General features: G+C 40.0%; 1 protein-coding gene across 2 annotated transcripts; it reads left to right on the top strand.

Moving 5' to 3' along the window:
- The first annotated feature begins 326 nt into the window (after nt 1–326).
- Nucleotides 327–16,211, top strand: ZNF572 (zinc finger protein 572). Of its 2 annotated transcripts, none has more exons than XM_036883165.2 (3): nt 327–467; nt 11,346–11,459; nt 12,106–16,209. In XM_036883165.2, exons 1-3 carry the CDS (start codon nt 440–442, stop codon nt 13,617–13,619), a joined length of 1,656 nt encoding a protein of 551 aa, XP_036739060.1. In that variant the 5' UTR covers nt 327–439; the 3' UTR covers nt 13,620–16,209. The 2 variants fall into 2 exon arrangements, with proteins under 2 accessions (XP_036739060.1, XP_036739059.2); XM_036883164.2 differs by lacking the exon at nt 327–467 and adding an exon at nt 8,738–9,497 and having other exon boundaries at nt 12,106–16,211.
- The last annotated feature ends 6,501 nt before the right edge of the window (nt 16,212–22,712 follow it).

Genomic DNA, 22,712 nt, shown 5'->3' with positions numbered 1-22,712 from the left:
ACCTTTTTTGACAACTGAATATCATAAAAATCAATAACATTTTGTGCTGAGATCTAAACTAAAAAATATTTAATGAGAAATTTAGAGTGAAGAGGAGTCTTGGGGAACTAAAGATGTGTTCTAGATAGAAGTAAAGTATGACTCTCCAGCCAAGCTGCCATTATGATATGGAACACATTATTAACCAGAAAGTATTTTGCATCTAATTTCCTTATTAATACTAGTCCATATTAATACCAAGCACAGTCATATGAATATTCCATATATGCTATAATTTAATTGAATATTGTTAAAAGGCAATTAAAATATAAGTATATTTCTGCAGCTCTTCATCTTCACGCAGACACATACCTCTTGATCCAACCTGGAGACAGAGATCCACCTAAATGAGAAATGCTCGTGGACTAACCTAGCAGAGTGACAGTGGGAGTGAGGAGTAATGGACATATTCGAGACTTATTTAGGAGGTGCGTCAAAATTTGGTGACTGGTTGGTATGGGGTAAGGGAATAGTCAAAGATGGTGTCCAGGGTGTGACTTGGGTAACTTGTCCCCTGGGCTGGCATCCACTGCAGTAGGAAATACAGGAGAAGGAATGGGTTCATGAATTCAAAAGAGAGCTACAGGACATGAAAATATTTTATTAAGGGCCTTCAATCCCTCTACCTCCTAGAGGCTTTGTAATTATCCCCAAATTCTTTATGTCCTCAAAATGTGAGATTAGAATACTAAGCCCTAGATCATATAGGGGTTTGTGGGGATGAGGTGAATATATTTGACAGTGTCTGGGCCCAGGAAGGCACTCACCAGATACTATTCTTCTTCACCTACTTCCCTGCTTCCAACTCCGGGCCTATGATTCCACAGATGCTGTTCAACCTGGCCCTTGAGAATACCAATATCTACAGGGACGGGTTAAGAGACAAAGGATAAAATGCAGGCGCTGAATGAGGGAACACTTGGTAGGTGCCCACTAATGGTAGATCAATTTGAAACTGGAGGGCAGGGGCAGAGTTGGAGGTAGGAGGTTGGTAAGAGAAAGCAGGTGAAATTGTCTTGGAGAAATTTTGCTGTTTTCACAGTTTAGACCAGTAACTACTCTGCTTCCCAGCATTTGGTGTATTTAGAAAGGAATCGAGCCCTTGGGCCATGCTTTGTAACATGGACTCAAATTTCCAAATGGTGTCTTGTCTCACAGGTTCCTGCATAATTTGAGTCCAGCTTTGTAGGTTTCTACAGCTCTGTGGCTGCAAGAGCTAGAACTGGCCCTGAGAACTGGACTTCTCCATAGTCAGGAATGAGGCCTGCCTAATCTTGATCTTTAGTCTTCTGGAGGAAGATTGGTTTACATAGGGTGGGTGCCAAGATGAGAAGATATGAAGACAACTAATCTTAAAGAAAATATGTGGCCAAGGAGGAGGCATGACCCTTAAGATTCTGGAGAGTGGTACCTGGCACCCAGGACAATAGTGTCTATTTCCCTCCTCCGATAGTTAATTCCAAATGGCTCACATTGAGAGTATCAGTGCTCATAATCCTGTTACATCCAGGTTCATACTTGTTCAGTCTAATTGGTACAAATATCACTTTATGTTTGCCTAAAGAGTGTTTGAGTTTATAGAAGGTTGGGTTGCTGAGAAGCATAATTTACCTTTTGCGGCAGTCTCACCAAACGGCTGTCTCTGGAGCCACCTGCTGATGCAGTTTAGAATCTTGCGCATTTAATATGACAAAAAAAGAGCCATCCAAGCTGGTATGAGATGGGCACAATCTAGATTCTGCTTTGCTGATCTCTTTGACTTGCTGTAGTCCCAGAATCAAATGATCCTGGACATATATTTCCCCTCCCAACCTCTACACCTGCTTCCCCTGGCCACCTTCAAAAAAGATGGTGCAATCTCCTTGGTATCAATTTTGATACAGGTGGTCCTTTGCACTGGGGCATCTATGGTTCTTGGGTTTCTGATATCTTTGCTGCCCTGAGCCAGCCTATATGCTCTCCTTAAGCCAAGTCTCTACTCTGACTCCACCATGGAGGTGCCAAGTCAGTCAAACAGGCACTTGGAGCAGCGATTGTTTTAGTAACAATTCTTTGTGTATAGTCCCAGGCCAAATAATGCAGGGAGAATTGGCAGGAGGATGATGAAGAAAAGGAGCCAGAGATCTGCTGAAAGCACCAGAAAGCCCACCACTCAAAGTGATCAAAATAATCCTCAGAGTTCTGGGAGATGGGCATCACTGTGCCCACCTTCCTGAGGCTTGGAGAAATTCCTGCCACTTTAATCACCTTTGTTTCAAAACACAAGCATCCCTGCAAAGGATAAAACCTAACAACTGACAACCAAGTGCAAGGTGTTCTGATCATGTCATCAGACCAGAACTCTATTAGTAAACTTGAGTAGCAAAATACCATATCAAAATACTATGGACTTGTGGGTGGCTTAAACAACAGAAATTAATTTTCTCACAGTTCTGGAGTCTGCATGTCTGAAATGAGGGTGACAGCACTGCTGGCTTCTGGTGAGAAGCTCTCTTCCTGGGCTTGCAGACAGCTGCCTTCTAACTTGAGTCACCACATGGGAGAGAAAGAGAGGGAGTGAGCAAGTGAGCAAGGTCCTCAGTGGCTCTTCCTATTAAGGGCACTAATCCCATCATGGAGCCACACCTTCATGACTTCCTCTAAACCTCATTATTTTCCAAGGGCCTCACCTCCAAATTCCACCACATTGGAGATAGGGCTTTAACATATGAACAGGAAGGGGAGTAGAGGGGAGCAGGGGTGCACACAATTCAGTCCATAGCAAGTACTATTGTTGGGGTAGGTCGGTTCAGAGACCCACTGTCTCTGAGACCCAGAATTCCTGGGCTTCTCAGTCCACCATCCCAGGACTGCTTGCCTTAGACATTTCTTAAGTCAATACTAAGTCCTTACTGTTTAAAGCACTGTATGTCAGGTCTTCTGTACTGTGAAGCTAAAAACACTCGCGGAGGATCCCACATGCAGACAGTTTCTGCTGTTACTCTCATTGACACTGATATCTGGAAGCAGTCATGGCTGGAGAAAGGCAGAAGCTCAATCTACCAGTACCCTGTATCAGCTAGCCAGGGGCCAGGCCGATCTATCTGTAACTCAGGGGGAAAATTCCAGGGCAAAATACCCTTGAAACCAAAATCAGTCAAAAGGAGAAATAAAGTGGAAGAAATGCATTTATTGCTTACAAGCAGTCGTCCACTTCTGCTTTCCCATGTCTCTCCTGACTGGCTGCCTGGCTGCCAGAGAGGGGGTCCAGGGGCCCACCCAATCTCTCTGGTCCAGAGATGCTCTCTGCCGACCCTTGTAGTTACCACTGATATGGAGATGAACTACTTCTCTCCACCCCTTGGAAACGCTATTGATATGGAGATGCACTAAGGCCAGGCAAGAGATTCTGGAAATATTGCAATTTTACCCACACTATCCAAACTCCTGTTCAGGTTGACCTGTTCAGGAAGTCAATTGCAGGTGACACTAAATGTTTGTTGAATAAGTGAGTGAAAGAACAAAGGAGACAAGGAAATAGAAGGAAAAATAATAGTATTTGGTAAATTTTCCAAGCTGCACAATTGGATATGTCCCCAAAGCATACTAGATCTTTTATCCTAGGAGTTTATTTAACTATGCAATATTCACTGTGTAAGTAAAATCGTAATATTTCCAGAAGATGTGGCCTGGCTTTAGTGAATCTGCATATCCATAGGCATTCCTCAGGGGAGGAGAAAGGTTCATCTCCATATTCACGGGTAATTACTTGAGCAACTGGAGGGCTTATCTGAACCTGAGAGGTGAGGGGGAGGCCTGGTTTTGCTTCTGCCTGAGCAAGAAAGAGAGATGGCCCCAGACGGCAGTTTGAAGGCAATAAACGAATTTTAAACTTTATTTCTCCCTTTGACCTATTTCAGTTTTATAGGTATTTTGCCCTGGGATTTCCTCTCCCAGGACTTACACATTGTTTCCTGCTATGTTCTATGTACTTGGACTATAAGAATAAGATGAGGTTCCTGTGTTCAGAGAGCTCTCCTGCTAACCTGGGTTACATGTCTACATAGCTACTATAATATAAGACAATATGGTGAGCAAATTCACTCATGTCTTTATTTTTTAGTCTAGTCAAAGATGTTTATTGAATGCCATCCTCAGGAAGCTTTTTGATGTAAAGCAAAGCCATTCTTTCCTGCTCCTCATGTTCCTGAAACCCCATGAAATAAGAACTTCTATTTTTGTGTAACTAGCGGAAGGCACCTTCTATCCTTCACCCCTCTGCCTCAGTCCTTACCCCTTACTCATTTATGGGGTCAAGAAAAGCAACTTATTTGGTAGGTGAGATGGGGCAGACAATGCTGAATGCATGTGTGTAGTTCAGCCCCCCTTGGGCTCTGTAAGGTCTTCTTGTCCCTGGAACATTTGTCAGCTGCTCTCTGCTTCTTGTGAATGTGGTCATTAGAATTTCCGGGGCAAATTTTTTCTGCCCTGCAACCAGGAGAGCAAAGCCTGTCTAATGCATGAGGAGGCATAGGAAGCCCTGGACCCAAAGCCAGCTCTCCACTCCAGCTTTACCTGTGATAAGCTGGGGATTTTGAGCTTTATCTAATACCTGTATCCATTTCTTAATCGGTCAGGGCCTATGGGGGTGTAGAATACAGTATGATGAGCATGATGCAAGTTGGGAAGGAAAACAGTCTAAGTCTTCCTGGGAGAGTCACAGGAGACTAAACCAGGGAGATAATAATACTTAAGCTGAAATGAGGAGTGGGTGAGTTCTATACAGACAGAGGGAAGGTAGGGGAGAGGGAGAAGGGTAGGGGTGCCTGAAGCTATGTCACTGTAGGAGAAACTAAAGGCACCAGCATAGGAAAGAACAAGCTGTGTTCAGAGAAGCGAAACAGCTTGGCATCCAGTGGGAAGAGCCTGGTGGCTCAAAACAAGGCTGAACAGAAAGGTCTTGAAATTTAGTAGCCTTTTGCTAGTGTAGGAAAGGAAAATAATTCTTTGCCTTCTGCCTTTTGAAGTTCTCAGCTGGGGCCTCTGTAACAAACAACAGACTGACAAAAGAAAAACACGATTATTAACATGTATAACTCAGTTTTACATGCGAGAGACTCAGGGAAAGAGTAACTCAAAGAGGTGGCTTAGAAGTCTGGTTTATATTGCATCTTCAACAAAGAACAATAAATCTGTAGAGAAATGTGAAGACAAAATAAAGCAGTTTTACAATAAGGCTTCTCTCTCACTGATCAACTTTACATTTCCCTGTATGGCCCCGGAAGATGACTGGTTAGCCAGAGACGGGTAAGATTCCTCAAGGGAGGAACAACCTAAGACAGGCACAGTCGCAGGGGGGCCATCAGGTGAGAAAATGGGGATCAACAGAGGTGAGGCTTAGAACCTCACCCCCCCTGTTCTGAGAGAAATCTTCTGCATCCGTGGATGTTTTATTGCCCTGGTCTAGCTTGGATTAACACATAGTCTACAGGCACACACCTGATCATCTACATTTGCTCTCTTACAACACTAAACTATGTTTTCTACCTTTATCTTGTATCTACCTACCACTTCAGCATTTTATTAAAAATAATAATAATAAAGAGAGAAATGTGGTATCCACATATAAATCAAGTATAAAAATCAAATGAATATTCATATTTGAACTGACTGTTTATAGTTCATAATGCATGAGCAAAACCGAAAGCTTCTGTGGTGACTCCCCTTGTACTGTTCACCATGTAACTTATTCATTATGTAAGAATTTGTACTCCATGTAAGAACTTGTTCGTTAAGCTTCAAAAGATTGGAGACTGATGAAAATTAGGCTTGGGGTGGATTAATGATTGTGCATTGAGCATTGACCCCCCTATAGAGAATTTTATTGTTGTCAACAACCATTTGATCAATAAATATGAGAGATGCCCTCACAAAAAAAAAAAAATATATATATATATATATATACACACACTTTCAATTGTAAAATAAATAAGTAACCAGGATATAATGTATAGCATAAGGAATATAGTCAAAATATTGTAACAACTTGGTATGGTGATAGCTGGTACCTAGAATTATCATGTATGTAAATGCTGAGTCACTGTGTTGTACACCTGAAATTAATGTATTACTGTGTGTCAACTACCCTTCAATAAAAAAAAAATAAAAACAAAATAAAGCAGTTTTAGGTTTCCAAAGGCAGCAAACCATGGAAAATAAATATATGGGAAGAAACCCGTGCAGCGATATTTGTTTGCAGGTTCCTGTCGTACTGATAGGAATAGTCTAGAATCATCTCCAGTTAAGGAGAAATTATATCCTGCTTTTAGGCAGAGAAGCAGGAGGATAGAGAGAGCTTTCCTTCATTTGTTGCTTCTTAATTACTTTCAGGTTAAAATAATTTTTATGTTCCAAAGGCATATTTTGAGATGACACATTCTGGTTTTCTTCAACAGTGACCCATGTTTGTGACTGAGTAGCTTTCAACACCTGTTTCCTGCCAATAAAATCTGGGGACTCCAAAAACCTCTTATCATGTTGTAGTGTCTGTCTCTCTCAGTCCCAGCTGATACAATACTTTCAGAAATCTTGACACTCTATTAGATAAAAGTGACACCAACACATCTTCATGTTATAACCCTTCTCTGCCTTGGCCTCTTTGTGTGGTTGTTGTGGGACAAGATCCTTTGGAGTTTTTAGTCACCCATTGTTTAACATAGAAGTTCATCAAGACACATCCTTAGGACCTGTAAAAGGACTTTGGTAATTTGCTGACCCTTATTTAAACCACAATTTCCTAGAAGTGCCTGAATTTTATCTTTTCCCATTTCTTAATTTTAACGTTGTTTTCTATCTGGAGAGGCTGGGATGAGAGAAAAAATTTTTGTTTTCAAAGGAGCAGGTTCTAGCTCATATATTCAAGGATTCTGTTTTAGCTTGTCTCTCTTCTCTTGCATTTTATCTTAGGCAGTGAGAAGAAGCAATGTGGCACTTTTAATATTCTATCTTGAAACCTCTTTAGCTAGAACAAGGGTCAGCAAAATACTCCTGGTGGGCTTGCTGCCCAATTCTTTGTGAATAGAGTATTATTGCAGCACGCCAGTCCCTATTTGCTAGTTTTGCAGATGGCTGCTTTTGTGCAATTATGGCAGAGTTGAGTAGTTGGTACAGTGTACAAACATGAAATGATCACTTTCTACACCTTTACAGAATGGTGTCACTCACAAGCTCCTTAAGGTCCTTAGTCTTCCAGTAACACTACTCGAGGAATTTCCCTTTCCTGCCTGCCACCTGTTCCCATAGGCAATACCATACTTTCTTTAGGTTTTTGTTAAGGCAGCACTACACATCAATGTACTAAATATGTCCATGGTTGTATCACAAATTCATTCCAAAACCTAGTAGCTTGGAACAAAAAATAATCATTTTAGCATTTTCTCTCATAGTTCTGGGGGTAGACTGACTCTGCTTGGTGGTTCTCACTCCGGATTCCATGTGGTTGCAGTGTGATGATGGTTGGGGTCTGAAGTCCTCTGAAGCCTTTCTCACGCAAGCCAGATAGCCTCACGTGGCTTCTGCGAGTGCCTGGGCTTCCTTGCAGCCTGGTGGCTGGTTCTAAGAGCAGGCAGAAGAATAAGTTATATTTCTTCCCTTTCTCCACACTCTATTGTTTGAGGCAGTTACACAAGGTTATGCAGGTTCAAGGAGAGGAGACATACATGAAGAAGTGATGTCTGAGCTGAAGTCTGAAGGATGAATGGACTTTAACTTGGTAAAGGGAGCTGACAGAATCACATTATTTTTTGAAAAGAACACTCTGGATTCATTGAAGAGACTGGACGAGAAGGGGCAAAGATGGACAGCTGTAGGATTGTTAGGATGCTGCAGAAATCCTTCAGGTGAGTGGTGATAATTGCTTGAATTCAGGATGGCCCTGGTGGTTGGGAGAAGGGCCTGGATTTGAGGATTATGTATGAGTGCACAATAGATGAAGCTTAGCTATGGATTGTATACAGGAGGTAAGGAAAAAGGAGGGACTTTTGTATAACTGGGTGGATGGTTGAGAGAGAATACTGGAAGAGAAACAGGTTAATTTTATTTTGTGTTTAATGTATATTTGGGAGAAGTAAGAGTAGATTTTGAATTTTGACATTTTGTTTTTGAGGCGGTATTGAGACCTTTGATATGAGATGTCAAGTAGACCATTGGTTATGTGGTGAAGAACTTGGATAGGTAGCCTGGGCTGGAGATACACACTTGCAAATTGTCTGGGTAGCTAGTATTTTAAAATGTAGGAATGAAAGAGGTTACCTAGAGAACATTCCAGGATAGAGAGGGTCTAGAATGGCCTTGAGGAACCTCAATATTTAGCGAAGATCAAGCTTGTAAGAAACTAACAGGACTGACTAGAGATGTTAGAGGGGAATAAAGAGTGTGGTGTCACCTCAAAAGAGTGTTTCTAGAAGAAAGTAGTTCTCAGCAGTGTCAAAACTCCTGGAAAAGCACTAGGGAACTGAAAATTACCAACTGCACTAACTACACAGAGGTCATTGGTGATCCTGGTGATTTATTGTTTTTGCTGCAGGAGACATGGATTAAAAGATGTGTGGGAAGAGATAAAATGGAAACCCTGTGAGATTAAAAAAAAAAAAGAAGCTGAAGGACTATTTTGAGATGGGCGTGAGAGAATGGTGCAGTTAGTTGATAGTGTACAAATTCCAAGAAGGTAGGAAGGAAAGTGAACACCAGAGAAGGGCTTGTTTTAAATAGGAAGGACCAATCCTCTGTTGAACAGAAGGGAAGAAAGAGGGTAGCGGGGCTGCAGTCTTAAGATTTGTATATTTGATATGGGGGAGATGAAGGGATTGGCTTCTATTTTCTCTGTAATGAAAGAGGTGAGTTTGCTTCTCCGGGTGTTATTAATAAGGGTGTCTTGTAAACTAATTGCTTTATATATGGAAGGATGCCTGTTTCACAGATAGGTGTGTGTGTGTGTGTGTGTGTGTGTGTGTGTGTGTGTGTGTCTGTGTGTCTGTGCGTCTCGGTTCACAGCGGTGGAAACAGAAACAACAGCCGCTTAGGAAATAATTCATTTTTATTCTAATGGTGATGATAAATCCGATGATGCTCTGATGGCAAGGGAAAGTACAAGCTCCAGTCGGGCCCCTACTGTAAGGATTCTGTGTGAGGAATGAGAATCACCGCGCGCCAACACCAGAGGGCACAAGGCACGGCGATCCACCAGCGCGCTCCTTCTGGTCCAGGACCCTGCGGGTTAAGATCAACGAGAGCGAGCCTGCACCGTTTCCTAGAGAGGCTCGGGCCAAGCCGGGGAGGCGGGGAAATTTCCCATTTCCGTGCCCCGGGTTTGCGAGTGTGGGACCCTCGGGTGGTGGGGTCAGAGGGAGTCGAGGCTCCTTCCTCCCGGAGCGCTGGGCCTGCTGGGGGTGCAGGGCGCCTTTTGGGTAGCGCCCAGAACAGTGAGTTCCTTTTCGGGGGGAAGCGGGCCGAGGGCTGCGGGCAGGAGGAGTGGAAGCCGCAGCGCCCGCCCGGAGGGGGACCCCCTGCTGCGAGCGGCGCTGGCCCAGCCTCTCCCGTCGCGAGGCCGCCGCGCCCCCCGCGCCTGCGGGATCCCTAAAGGATCTTGTGGGCTGGATCTGGTCTCTTGGAACTTACCCCGCAGTGTACCCCAGTTGTGCTCCCTGTCAACAGTTCTTAAAGCTAAGTTTCAGGCAGCGCATCTTTGGAAGACTTTCTCATCCCAAGCATGGCCCCATCCTCTTCACTCTTTGCTTTAAGACACTGAAAGCAGCCCTTCTCTGTGGAATGACAGCCTTTTAATACTGTTAATGGCCTTGAGTAGGCTACCGTTCTGCTGAGCCACTGTTCCTGAGGGTTCATCTACTACCAAAATTAATGGCTTCTTAGGGAAAATGATGGCGCCGCTTCCTTTGTAAAGACTTCCATGGAAACGTGTAACTCAGGGGGCGGAACACTATTCCATTCGAACACTTAAAAAATTAATATGTATAGTTCTTTCTTTTTTTTATCCTACTCAAACACTGGGGATATTTGTGATTTAGACTGGTTTCACCTTTTCCTATAACAAATCCCTAGTTGCTGAGGGTGCTTAGGGAATGCCAGCTCCCTTTGACATAAAGTCTTGGAATATAAATCTGTTTTCTAGAAATCCAGTCAAAATATTCCAAAGTAAGGGTCCTCCTTAAGGATCATTTGCAGTTTGGGTTTATTCCACGCTCTGTTTCCTGCTCTAAGTTTACTGTAATAGATAAGAGTGTGAAAGACGATGTCCAAACAGGCCTGGGACTGAGTACTACTCTCCCACTTTCTGGCCCTGTGCCCTTGGGAAAGTTTCTAATGTCTTTTTTGCTCATCTAATGCTGGTTATTGTTCATACACCTCTGAAGGCTGTTGTGAGAATTAAATGAGAAATACACATGTTTAGTTCAGTGGCTGGCACATGAGAAGCAGTAATAGGGTGAAAATGATAAATATACCTTTTTTTATTTGTTTTCCGTATGTGTGCCTTTATGTATCCTTTTAGACTCTTAATTTTTCCTGTATTATGTTAGTCTTTATATCCTGAAATGAATGTCAAGTCTATATATTGCCTTTCAGTGATAGATCACATTTTTCAGTCTCTTAAAGTAAGTCAGGGATTGTAGTTAGCTACAGAAGATAAAGTTTAGACTTAAAGACATATTGTGATTATGAATTTAGAGAGTCAGAGACAAGGAAAAGATCCTTCATTAGCCTCCCTTTTGTATTTAGGGGTTATTGGCTGTGATTATTCCAGCCCTCTTTTGTCCTAATTTCTTGTTATATAAATCTTAACTTTTGAAACTGACAAAGTTTTTGTTCTCCATCAAGGATGAAGTTATCCTTTCTATACAGTGTGCTTTCTCTGTAGCTGCTGTTTATAGTGGCATACTGATTCTTTAAAGTCTTTTTGGTGCTTTATCCACAAAACAAATTTGTTTCTTAAATTATAAATGTTTTTGATCCCTGAGTGGACAGTGAATATTAGCATTCTAGTTTTGAAGCTTGATCCACAGACTTTAATGTGAAATTGAATTTTTTGTTGTTATTTCCTTAGAAAAGGTAAATCGGATTAACCCTTAATTCTAAACACTTGGCATCTGAGATAAGATTTTCTAAAAGGACTTCTAAAGACTGTGTTTCTTATTTTTAGGATGGTTCACAAACCATTATGTGCCTACAATTGTTATGTTACAATGGTTGGGAAGTAAGGAAGGAAGAATAAATTTTAACAAATGCCTGCAAACCTAACCTCTTTCCCTCCACAGGATTTGTGATCCCTAACCTGGCTGTGAGCCCTGTGATGGAGAAAGAACAAAAACTATTGGTCTCAGATTCTAATGGCTTCATGGAAAGCGAGAATTTGAAAAGCCCTTTTACAGGTGAGGGGTCAAGAAGATGATCTGAATCCTTTGGAGATTCATCTTAAGATGTGCTACAGAGTGCATAGAAAGACTAGGACATTAGAATGAGAGAAACTTTAATCTGAGTCCCTGCTGTGTCACTTACAAGCTATATTAACTCTTATAACCTCACTTTTTTCATCTTTAAGTGAATGTTAATATCTGTCTCACATATTTTTCAGGATTATGATACCATGTACAAATTTATTTATTTCTTAATAAATAATGGGCATGATTGTTATTTCTATATTTGCTCAGATTTTTAACTAAGGTATTGTCTGTTTTTCATCTCAGAAGGTAGCCTATTCAGTTTTTCCCCTAGTTCAGATCCCTTTTTTTCTTTTCAGTCTTCTAATAAAGTTTAAGGAAACTAGTTTTAGATTGGTATCTCCCTTGGCAATTGCTGACAACCGTACAAAACTTCATTAGTATTGTTACTAAGTATAAAAAATTCACCTGCTTCTGATGAACACAGTAAAAGAAGTAAAAACTAGCTTTAAAATAATAAACATAAAATAATTTATGAAGCTCTACTTTGTTATTTCCTCTCCTCTGTTGCAACTTAGAATTTCCTTCCCCTGGCAGAGATTAGGGAATATGTTAGAATATTTGTTTATTCTTGCAGGAAATGAAAGGAAGGATAATTTGGAAACCATTCAACACAATAACTCTAAAGGAGATCAACTTAAAGAGAGAGCTGCAAAATGGTCTAAAAGAGATGACCCACAAAATTGTAAGCAGGACGATACAAAAGAAATTCCATTGATGTGGTCCCAAAGAGATGAGATTTGGTGTGATGATTCCTATGAGAACAATGACAACCCACAGAATCAAGGAAATTCAACAGGAAAAGTGAAGGAGAAACCCAATCAGTGGGGATGGGACCCAGAACACTGCATTGCTTCTGTCCAGCAGAACTCATCTTTCAGAGACAAACCTTACAAATGTTCCGAATGTTGGAAAAGTTTCAATAATAGTTCTCATTTGCGTACACACCAGAGGACCCACTCAGGAGAAAAACCTTATAAATGCTCTGAGTGTGGGAAATGCTTTAGTAACAGCTCTCACCTGATTCAGCATCTGAGAACACACACAGGAGAGAAGCCCTATCGGTGTGGAGAATGTGGGAAAAGCTTCAGCAATACCTCACATCTTATTATTCATGAAAGAACTCACACAGGAGAGAAACCCTATAAGTGTCCTGAGTGTGGGAAGAGTTTCAGTAGCAGCTCTCACCTCATTCAGCATCATAGGTCACATACAGGTGAAAAACCATATGAATGTCCTGTTTGTGGGAAATGCTTCAGCCATAGTTATGTCCTAATAGAACATCAGAGGATTCACACTGGAGAAAAACCTTATAAGTGCCCCAACTGTGGGAAAAGTTTTAGTCAGAGTTCCAGCCTGATTCGCCACCAGCGGACACACACAGGTGAGAAGCCCTACAAATGTCTTGAGTGTGGAAAAAGCTTTGGTTGTAATTCTACTCTAATAAAGCATGAGAGAATACATACAGGAGAAAAACCCTATCAATGTACAGAATGTGGGAAGAAATTCAGTCGAAGTTCAAGCCTTATTACACACCGGAAAACGCACATAGGAGAGAAACCCTATGAAAGTTCTGAATTTGAAGAAAGTTTGAGTCAAAATGGCAGTATAATAGGAGAATGCAGAATCCAGCCAGGCGAGAAGCCATATAAATGTTGTGAATGTGGAAAGAGCTTTGGCCTCAGCTCCCATCTCATTAGACATCAGAGAACACATACAGGAGAAAAACCTTACAGATGTTCTGAGTGTTGGAAAACTTTTAGTCAGAGTTCCACGTTGGTGATTCACCAAAGGACTCACACAGGAGAGAAACCTTATAAATGTCCTGATTGTGGTGAATGCTTCAGTCAAAGCTTTAACCTTATCAGGCACCGGAGGACACACCTAGGAGAAAAACCTTACAAATGTACTGACTGTGAGAAATGTTTCAGCAGAAGTGCCTACCTCAGTCAGCATCGGAAAATTCACATAGAAAAGCCTTTTGAGTCTCCTGAAGTTGAAGATTTTCCTCATAAATGGACTTGGAAAAACTGTTTAGGGGGAATGGCCCTCATTTCTTCATTTTCAGTTCCCGATTTTTCTTCCTCTTGAGTGCCAAAAGCCTGTTTTGTTTCCCCTTTTTTTATTGGACCATGACAATTAAGGTGTTCTCTGATCATGGTGCTATGAAGTTTAGAGGATGGGAAGGCCCAGATCACCAGGTCATTGGATCTGCCCAGGGAGAGTACTGCCACAGATGGAGAAGATTTTATTTTTTTATTTTTAAGGAAGATAGGAATAGCATCAAAGGAAAACATGAGAAATCCTGGGAGTGAAGACACCTGAGAGCTTGAAGCTTAGATTGCCATTGAATTCCCTTATTTCCTCATGCCTGATTTGGTGGCAATAAATCATTACCCCTCAGGGATTTACTCAGAGAAAGATTCTTTTTGAACAAATAATGTGATTTCCTGGCTGTTTTGTTGTGTCTTAAAGAAATGAGTGTTTTTTTTAAAAATGCATTTTTATTTGCTGAAAATTAATATCTAGAACTGCATTGTCCAATGATAGTTATTTAAATTTAAATTTACATTAAGATCAAAAGAAATTTAAAATCCAGTTCCTTATTTGTACTAGTCACATATGACTAGTGGCTGCTTTATTGGATATCACAAAAAAGGTTTTTCTTTCAAGGTCATCGTTCTTGGCAGATTCATAAAAATTTCCTATAAGACTGTATGAAATGTGCTATGGTGTTTCTGGTTTCCAGGAGGAATTACAATATAGTGTAGAAATAGGCTAGAGTTTTGAAGGCACTGGGTCTAGAGATTGGCTATTCTAATAATTGTAGATTTTATGTTCAACCCATCTTGGTTATCTAGTGATACCCCGTTGTCTTGGCCAAAGCCAGATTAGGAGGTAGGATTCATAAATTCTGTTTTTTAAATTGTTGATAAATTGTCCGTTCCCCCAGTTTTTCTATTACATGTTTTCTTGTCAGATCAGAAACTGGGTTATTTTTCTAATAATCCACCCACTGAGTCTGAGCCAGTGTGCACGGACAGTTTGGCATTGGAAACTGAGATTCCTTACTTCTAGTTTCTGCAGTGTTCTTTTGTCTCTTTCATGTGGTGTATAGATCTGATAACTCAGACCTGTTCTCCCTGCTCATCTGTCCAATATGTTTGTAAAGTGTTAAGATATTTCCTATACTCCCAACCTCTATTTTTTTCTGCCAGTGCAAAAGGTAGATGTGTAGGAAGGTCAAGACTCCTTAGTTGTCGAGGATTTTTTTTCATTTTATGATTCTAAGTATATCATATGCAGAACATGTAGTTACAAATTGGGAGTGTGGAGCTGCTGCAAAGGCCAAGATCTGGCCAGTAACTGAACTGCATGGGATTATTTCTTCTTTCATGACTGTAGTGTGCCTGATATTGGCAAGGTAATCGTGTCTTTCTGTACTGTTACAAAATTTTAAAATAATGCAAAAGAGCTAACCAATAAAGGTATTTAAGTAGTATTTGGGGTGATTTTCTGCTTTCAAACACTGGGAGAACATTATTGGGCATCACTGGCTTTTATGTGACCCTCACCTAAGCATCTTTTTACCTTTGTATATTATGTTGCATTACCCAAATTGTCTTAACCTATAATACCTGAGGACAAGTGTTCAGAACTAAGAATTTGATATTTGAAAATTAAATTTGGGTGTTTGCTGTTGGGGCTGATATTCAATTTCAAGGCAGTAATTGCTGTTGGGGTGGGGGGTGCCCAATTATGAGCCACATTAAGTGTGGCAAGTAACTACTCTGTCCCTGTTTTCTCATCTGTAAAGCAGAGATATTGAGGACCTTGCAGGGCTTCTGTAAGGACTAGATAAATGTTTGCAAAGCAGCTAGCACAGTGCTTAAAGCGTAACAGGGTCTACATAAGTTGTAATTGATCATTATTAATTGAAACAAATTGAAAAATGTCCTCCACATATTTTCTAAGCAGCAATACAGCCACAACTTGTTCTATCGCAGATTTTTTATGACCAACCTCAGTAACACTGAGGAATAAGTTATGTAAAAGCACAAGACTATGTTGTGTTTCACATTGGCAGACTGTTCAAACACTTTGATTTGATTCAGCTTGTTGAAAATTTTTATTGTTCATGAAACAAAAGACTCAGTTTTAAGTCAGGTAAGAGCAAAATAGCAAGTTCAATTTAAGTTAATTTGTAACTGAAAAGCTTAACAACAGGTAGTTTATGTCCTGTCATCATCACCTACACTATTGCCCACAATTACATAAAACCTATTTCATAGACGTTGATGTGTATAGGAATAGAGACATTCAAATTTTAGGTGTGTTAAGATGGGCTTCATTAGTAAAACAATTTGGCAAGAATCATTGTCTCTTGGGATTGAAAACTAGAAAAACGAAAGACATTTGTGGTTTATGGTGGAGAGCATAACATAGTCAAATTTAACCATATTTGATGTCTTTGTCTCTATTCATTAATCAGCAAATACGTTCCTTGTTTAGCTCCCCAAGAAGTATTTTTGTATTCTCTATTTCTCTTGCCATCACAAAGGATTCAGCAACTGAATAAATAAAGCATGCTTACTTACAAGTGATTTGTTTCAGTTTCTTTTTAACTGAAGGCAAGACTCCTATGTTCATTTTTTGCTACTCAAAGAAGGGGCTTATATGTGTTTTTCCTACAGTGGAGTAGGGAAAGCCATGTCGATGCATATACTCACAACATAGCAGGGAACTCACTCCCTAGCTGCTGTTTGGCTTGCCGGAAGACATACAAACAAATGTATAAGAGTATCTGAGGTAAAGGTACTCCCATCATTGCGAGTCATCCAAGTTGGATCTACCAAACGGACATTCTTCTCAGTGCTGTAGAAGTTCGCTCATTGGCCGTGAGAGGTAGGGGAGTGTGGTCTGTGACTTCTGCCCCTAACACATTACTCCACTGTATTCATCTTCGCCAGTCTCTCACTTTCTGAAATCATGGTCATGGCAAAATTATCTTTTCTTCTTGATTCTGTATTTGGTTTTATATAACTCCTTTCAAACAATATAGTCATTCAAACAATATAGTCATTCATTCATTCAACAACAATTTACCTGATGCCTAATCTGTTTAGTAGAGGTCCAGTGACAGTAAGAAGGGCTAAGGAAAGGATAAACTAGTAGTAGGGAAATGTGCAGCTTTTCAGATGACTACTTCCTCCTTGCCAGTTCTTGAACTATACTAACATGCTAACCTTCCATCTTCAAATTTTAATAGTTTGATAATCCAAGGAGCTAGAATTAACCAAGGATTAAAGTGGTTAGGTTTGCTTTCTGAAAATGCAAGCTTGGTGAGGTTTGACACAATACTTTGCACACAGTGGCGCTCAATAGTTATTGAATGGGTGAAATATGCTTTACATGTTTTACACTAATGTCCAAGAGATGTCCTTACAGGATGTGTATTCCTAGTAGATAGTCATTTCCTTGAGTGTAGAGAATGGATTCTATTTTTGTAATCCCAACATAAAGCCTGGTATGTGAAGTGTTTATTGGTTTTGGTTGAGGGGTATTCACCAATGGATGAAGTCTACTGGATTAGGCTACATAGCCTCGGTGTCCCCACAGGCTTCTTTAACACCTTTACTTGTCCAGTCCACAGAGGCTGGGCTGGTTGGAAGTGAAAGTTGCTGCCCTAGGATGCTAGGTCTATCCTCACACTAACCCTAGAGGACTCCTACAGTGTCCCAGTTGTTCAGTCTTATGGATGGAGGCAAGACCCTGGGCTTTTGATTCAGACTATCTAAGGTTCAAAACCTGTTTCAAATTCATGTTTCAGTCACTATTTTTGGACTCTGTACTTTGTCAGATTTGGTAAGTGGTGAATGAGGTGAGGTACCTGTTATATCATAGGCATTAAGGAAATACTATTTTCCTTACCTGTCCACCCTTATTTGTTCATAACTTTGCTAAGGATACTCTCTAGGTACAGAAAAGTTTGATTATTTATTGGTCAATTATTTCTAGGTTTCTAAAATAAAGATATTAATAACATTTAGCTCATGGATTTGTTGAAAGGATCAGTGAAATAATGTATGCCATGTGCTTAGTATTGTTGGTACCTAGTAATCACTCAATGTTAGCTATTATCACCATCACACAGTGGCTCTAGACAACCATGGATCTTTGCATCATCTTTGAAGGTGGCCTCAGAGACATGGGTGTCCTCTGTGGCCACTAAAATGGTGCAATCCTTTTGTTATAGTTTATTCCATTAACATGAAGGGGTATGACCAAGAGTGTGTAGGCTAATAATGTAGCACATCGTTATTATAATATGGCAAATAGTTGCCTTTTCTGTTCAAAAATACCCTTCCTTTCACTCCCCTATGTATTTTATTTCATTTTTGTTCTCATAACTCTGTCTGGCCCTAACCTCTTCTGCCTTGTCCATCCATATTCTATCCTAAACTTAGGCTTTCTTCTTCTACCTTTTATTTTGTTCCCTTCCTTTGTCCTCCCTCCTTCCCCGCCCAGTGAAGTAGGAATCAAGTCAGGGCTAAGGCTGGTCCAAATGCTTGTTTACAAAGATATAGATGGAAACAGGGTGCCTGGCAATCATGACTCCATGGGCACATAGCCACTGAGAAACAGGTAGCTTGTTGGTGCTAAGATAGCTAGGTTGCTGATACAATATTGCTTGACTGGTCAAATCATAGATCTTCTAGGATTTGACACAGTGAGGGATGAAGTGGGAGCTTTGGTTGAAAAAGGATCATGATTAATTTTGAGCCACACTGGGTCATATGGACAAATGGGCAGATTAAAGAAAATATCAGTTAATTATACTGACAAACACAGGGGAAAGATTTTTCCTTTGCAAATAGCTTACTTTTTGATCATTCAAGTAATGCTTGATAACTGAAATATACAGAGAAGTGTAAAGTAGGAAGTACATAAAAGTATGAAGACTAAAATAAAAATGAACTGTAACTATTTTTTCCACAGCTCACTCACCAGAAAGTTTGTGGTTCCTTCCCTATAACCTCTTTTCTAAGGATTTATCTGAATATTTTTTTAAAAATTGGATCATATGGCATAAATATATAGTATTGTGTTTTGATTTTTCCCAATCCTACATCACTTTTCCATTCACCTGTTTTAAATTATGAGGTTTTTAATATCTTCATAATAATACACTGAATAATGTACTATAATAATTTAATTGTTCTAATGTTGGATGTTTATATTGTTTCTAATTTTTTGCTATATAAAATAACATTACTGTGATCAAGGTGTTTTTGGTTGTTATGTTTTGATATTGTGTTTCTCATTGTTTGGTTTTGCTTTTTTGATTTTTGTTGGTACACAAATATTAGTGGACATCTCAACTTATTTCCTTAGAGTGAATTCCTAGAAGTGATATTATTGAGTGAAAGGACAAAAATGTTTTTAAAGACATATTGCTTAATCACTTTCCTTAGATAGTTATCAATTTAAATTACCTCAGTGAAATAATTTTGTTAAACACCTTTCAGAAGGGCTAGGGGAAAAAAGGTGATTTGAGGCCCATACATTTAAATGATGAAAATCTCTTTTAAGGTAGCTTGTTTGGTTGGTTTTTTTCCTGTTTTTTTAAGCCCTCCTTCCCCCTCTTGGATTAGGATGAGCTGAGAGTCACTTGGGTTGAATCATTGATTTTAAGAACTATTTGGGCTTTTCCTTGTGTGGCCGTGGGCACAATCCAGTAGGTGGCACTGGAAGCTGTTCTAAGGAGCTGGGGAGATGCAGTGAGGCCCAAAGCCTGGGAAGCGCTAAGAGGAAGGGCTGTCTAGCTTAGTGCAATACCTATTGTCATCTGAGTCAGGAAATGAAGGGCACGCCAAATGACTAAAGTAAATTCAGGTTTGGCAAATGGATGAGTAGCTTTTTGTTTCTACAACTAATGTTGAGGGAAAAGCTGGAAGGAGGCTTATCAGGTTAAACTGCTCAGAAGATTAGAATCCTCATCTTTCCTATCCTACTGTCATCAACAATTCAATAAAAAACTTGTATTGTTGGCTGCAGGCTTTAGAGTTTTGGTAAAGGAAAAGAACATCCACAGACACAAACAGCTGGGAAAGGGAAAAAATATGTCAGGTGTGGTCACTGCCTTGTCAGAGGTTATATACCTGGTTACTCCTATGAATTCTCAAACCTCAGTGTAAGGGTAATTTCCTCTGGGTGGCCATCCTTGACCCCTCGGTTAGTTTATCTGCTCTCACCCTCCAGAGCAATGTGTACTTGCTCTTTTTTGGACAATGTCATCTTGACCTGATTGCTGCTGTCTTCTCCATTAAACTAAGTCCCAAATGAGAGGTACTGTCTGCTCTGTTCACTTCTTTACTCCCAACTCTAAGCATAATAATGCCTGTTACAAAGTGGACAGTTGTTACACATTATTACATTGAATTGCTTTGATGTATATGCTAATTATGGCTTTACAAGTAGTACTGAAGGAGAGAAAGAAAATGAAAGTTCAAAATTAATGTAATTGTCTCCATCACTTGCAACTAGAATTTGTAAAAGATTACATAAGTACTGAGGGGATCTAGAACAAATAACTGGTGTTAAAAGTCTTTTTGGACAAGATAATAGCAAGAAAGTTTTGAGGGTTTCAGTGTATGTGTTTCTAATGTGTAACAAATAAAAACAGTGAAAAAGGAATTGCTCAGTTCGGTATCAAAACAACAACAAAAAGGGATAAAATGAATAAAGGAAAGGTTACATTTAATGCATTGAAGAATGCTTACTATATACTAAGTGCTGAGAATCCACCTATGAATAAGACGTAGTCGTTGCCTTAAGAAGTTGAATCTCTTGAAAAAGTTATATGTAAGTTGCTAATTAAAAATTGGTGACTGGTATGACAAAGAGGTGGAGTTATGAAAACTTCAAAAGAAAGAGATGATGATATATGTGGATTTTAGAGAACGGATAGTTGAAGAAAGGAGGGCAAGGCTTCTTCCTGCCTTGAGAATGGCACTTCAAGAGACACAGCTGAGGCCTGGCATGCCAAATTAGGTCAAAAGAGATGACAGGCGGTTAAGCAATGTAGTGAAAAGAGCACATGGGCTTTTTTGTTTGTTTTAAGGTATGATATTTGTATGCGGAGGAAAAAAAACACATTCTACTTAAATGTTCCTAGATTCCTCAGCTTGGATTCAGTCTCTGGCTATGTGACCAGTTCTCTGCACATTGGTTTCCTTGTCTATAGAATGGGGCTAAAACTGTACCTGCCTGATAATGTGATTGTGAGGACAAAATGAGCTAATATATGAAGAAAGCATTTAGACCACTGCCTGTACTATATAAATATTAGCTTTTGTCATGACTACCAAAATATATCTGATTAATTTACTCTGCAGTTTATTACTTTCAGTCAGTAAGTGGTTAATTTTGTGTCATATTTAATTGCCTTCACTTTAGCCTGAGTGACAGATTTTTGTTTTTGAAGAAGTGGAGCCATGCGAAGATTAAAACATACTTAAGTGATGGTTATATAGTCTTTAATTGAGCCCAGGCAATATAAGCATTCAGAGTGTGCCCTATGCTAGGCATTACAAATGCTCTTTTTGCCCCAAGTACAGACGTGGATCTTGGACTGTAAACACATGAAGTGACTTTCAAAAGATTTTTAAATTACTTAAAAAGAAAACAATCCTATGATAATCTCAAATATGACAATCAAGTAACAATCATCCAGGTGATATGAGTTTTCATCTGTAAGAGTCAGATGCCTTCTAGAATTTTAGCAATATAGGAACTCAAGGTACCAACAAGCAGTGTATTGAAGACTTGTCTTCAGGAAAATGATTTCCCACACATTAAACTGATTTTTTCATGAATCCTTTTGAATTTCATATATATTTCAAACAGCTGAATTTGTTGGTAACATTGAGTAAAATTGTTAGGGAGAGAAAGTCTTGGTTTTATGATAGAGGAAAGTTAAAGCAGTTATTGATAGTTAAGAGTATTGGGGAACATGAATTTGGAGACTAGGAGTTTAACTTTTGGTTTCATCACTTACAAGCTGTGATTTGGCCAAGGCACTTAACCTCTTTAAGTTTCATGTTTGTTATCTTTTAAAATCAAGGTGATTTTGAGAGTCAAATGATGCCTGAGAAAACGTTTTGACATGTAAAATATTAGCAGATAAAACATACAATATTTGGGATGAAAAATGATGGCAGGTGCCATACTATCTTGAACTCTGCAAAGTGTCAGGTTCAGGATTGCAAAGAATTTAGATTTCTTGGAGATACTGACCTTTCCCTCAAGAGGCTGACTGACTTTTGACTTGTCCAAGGTCACAAAGCTGGTTAGTGGCTGCCAGAATCTAGTTCTCCTGATTCCAGTCATCTGGTCTTCCTACTACCTCGCTATCATTCATCATTCATCAAAACTTTTTTATGGAGGATAAATTAAGTGCAACACGTTGTGTTAGGTGCTGTGGGTGATTCTGATTCATCAGAGGGCCTTCCCTCAAGGAACATAGTGGTGAGTGGGATGATAAAGCTTAACTTACAAGTGTAGTCAGAGATTGGGATAATAGGTATCAATAAACTATCATGTGACTTGGTGTGGGTCAGTGGAGACCTGATGGAAAAGGTGACAATTAAGCAGTGCTCCAGAGGGCAGAATATGTACATGAAGTCGTAGAGTTTAAAGTAAGCAAGGCAGTTTAGGTCAGCAAAGGCACTGTTATCAGGCCTCAGTAAATCCTGGGGAGGTTTCATCGTTTCACAACAAGGGCTGTCTCTCACCTTTTGACTCGCACTCTTTTACTGTTTCCTCCAGAATGCGTCTTGGGTACATGCAACTTCCTCGGAGACTTTGCCAGCCTCCCTCCAGGACAAGTGAAAGACCGCCTCCGGTTTCCATGGTTCCCTGTCTACCCAGTTTCTCGGGGCACTTATGGCACATCTCTACTTCACGTTGGTCGTCCTACGCCCATTCCCACGTTTCTTATCTTGAGAGAACGGGGCTAAGCGCATCAGGGTGTCTTTAGCCTGAGCACAGTGACAAATGCGTAGTTGCCTGACAATTTGGGAAAGAGGAAGGGAAAACCCGGCACACCATCTCTTCTTCCTTTCTTCTGGCAGTTGCTGCCTACTCGTCTTTCCAGATTCAGCTTGAGCGTCCGGTTCTCCA

Source organism: Manis pentadactyla, chromosome 3 (genome assembly GCF_030020395.1).
Source record: "Manis pentadactyla isolate mManPen7 chromosome 3, mManPen7.hap1, whole genome shotgun sequence".
Classification (NCBI taxonomy): domain Eukaryota; kingdom Metazoa; phylum Chordata; class Mammalia; order Pholidota; family Manidae; genus Manis; species Manis pentadactyla.
The sequence above is the reverse complement of the archived record's forward strand: the minus strand, read 5'-3'. Positions and strand labels throughout refer to the sequence as shown.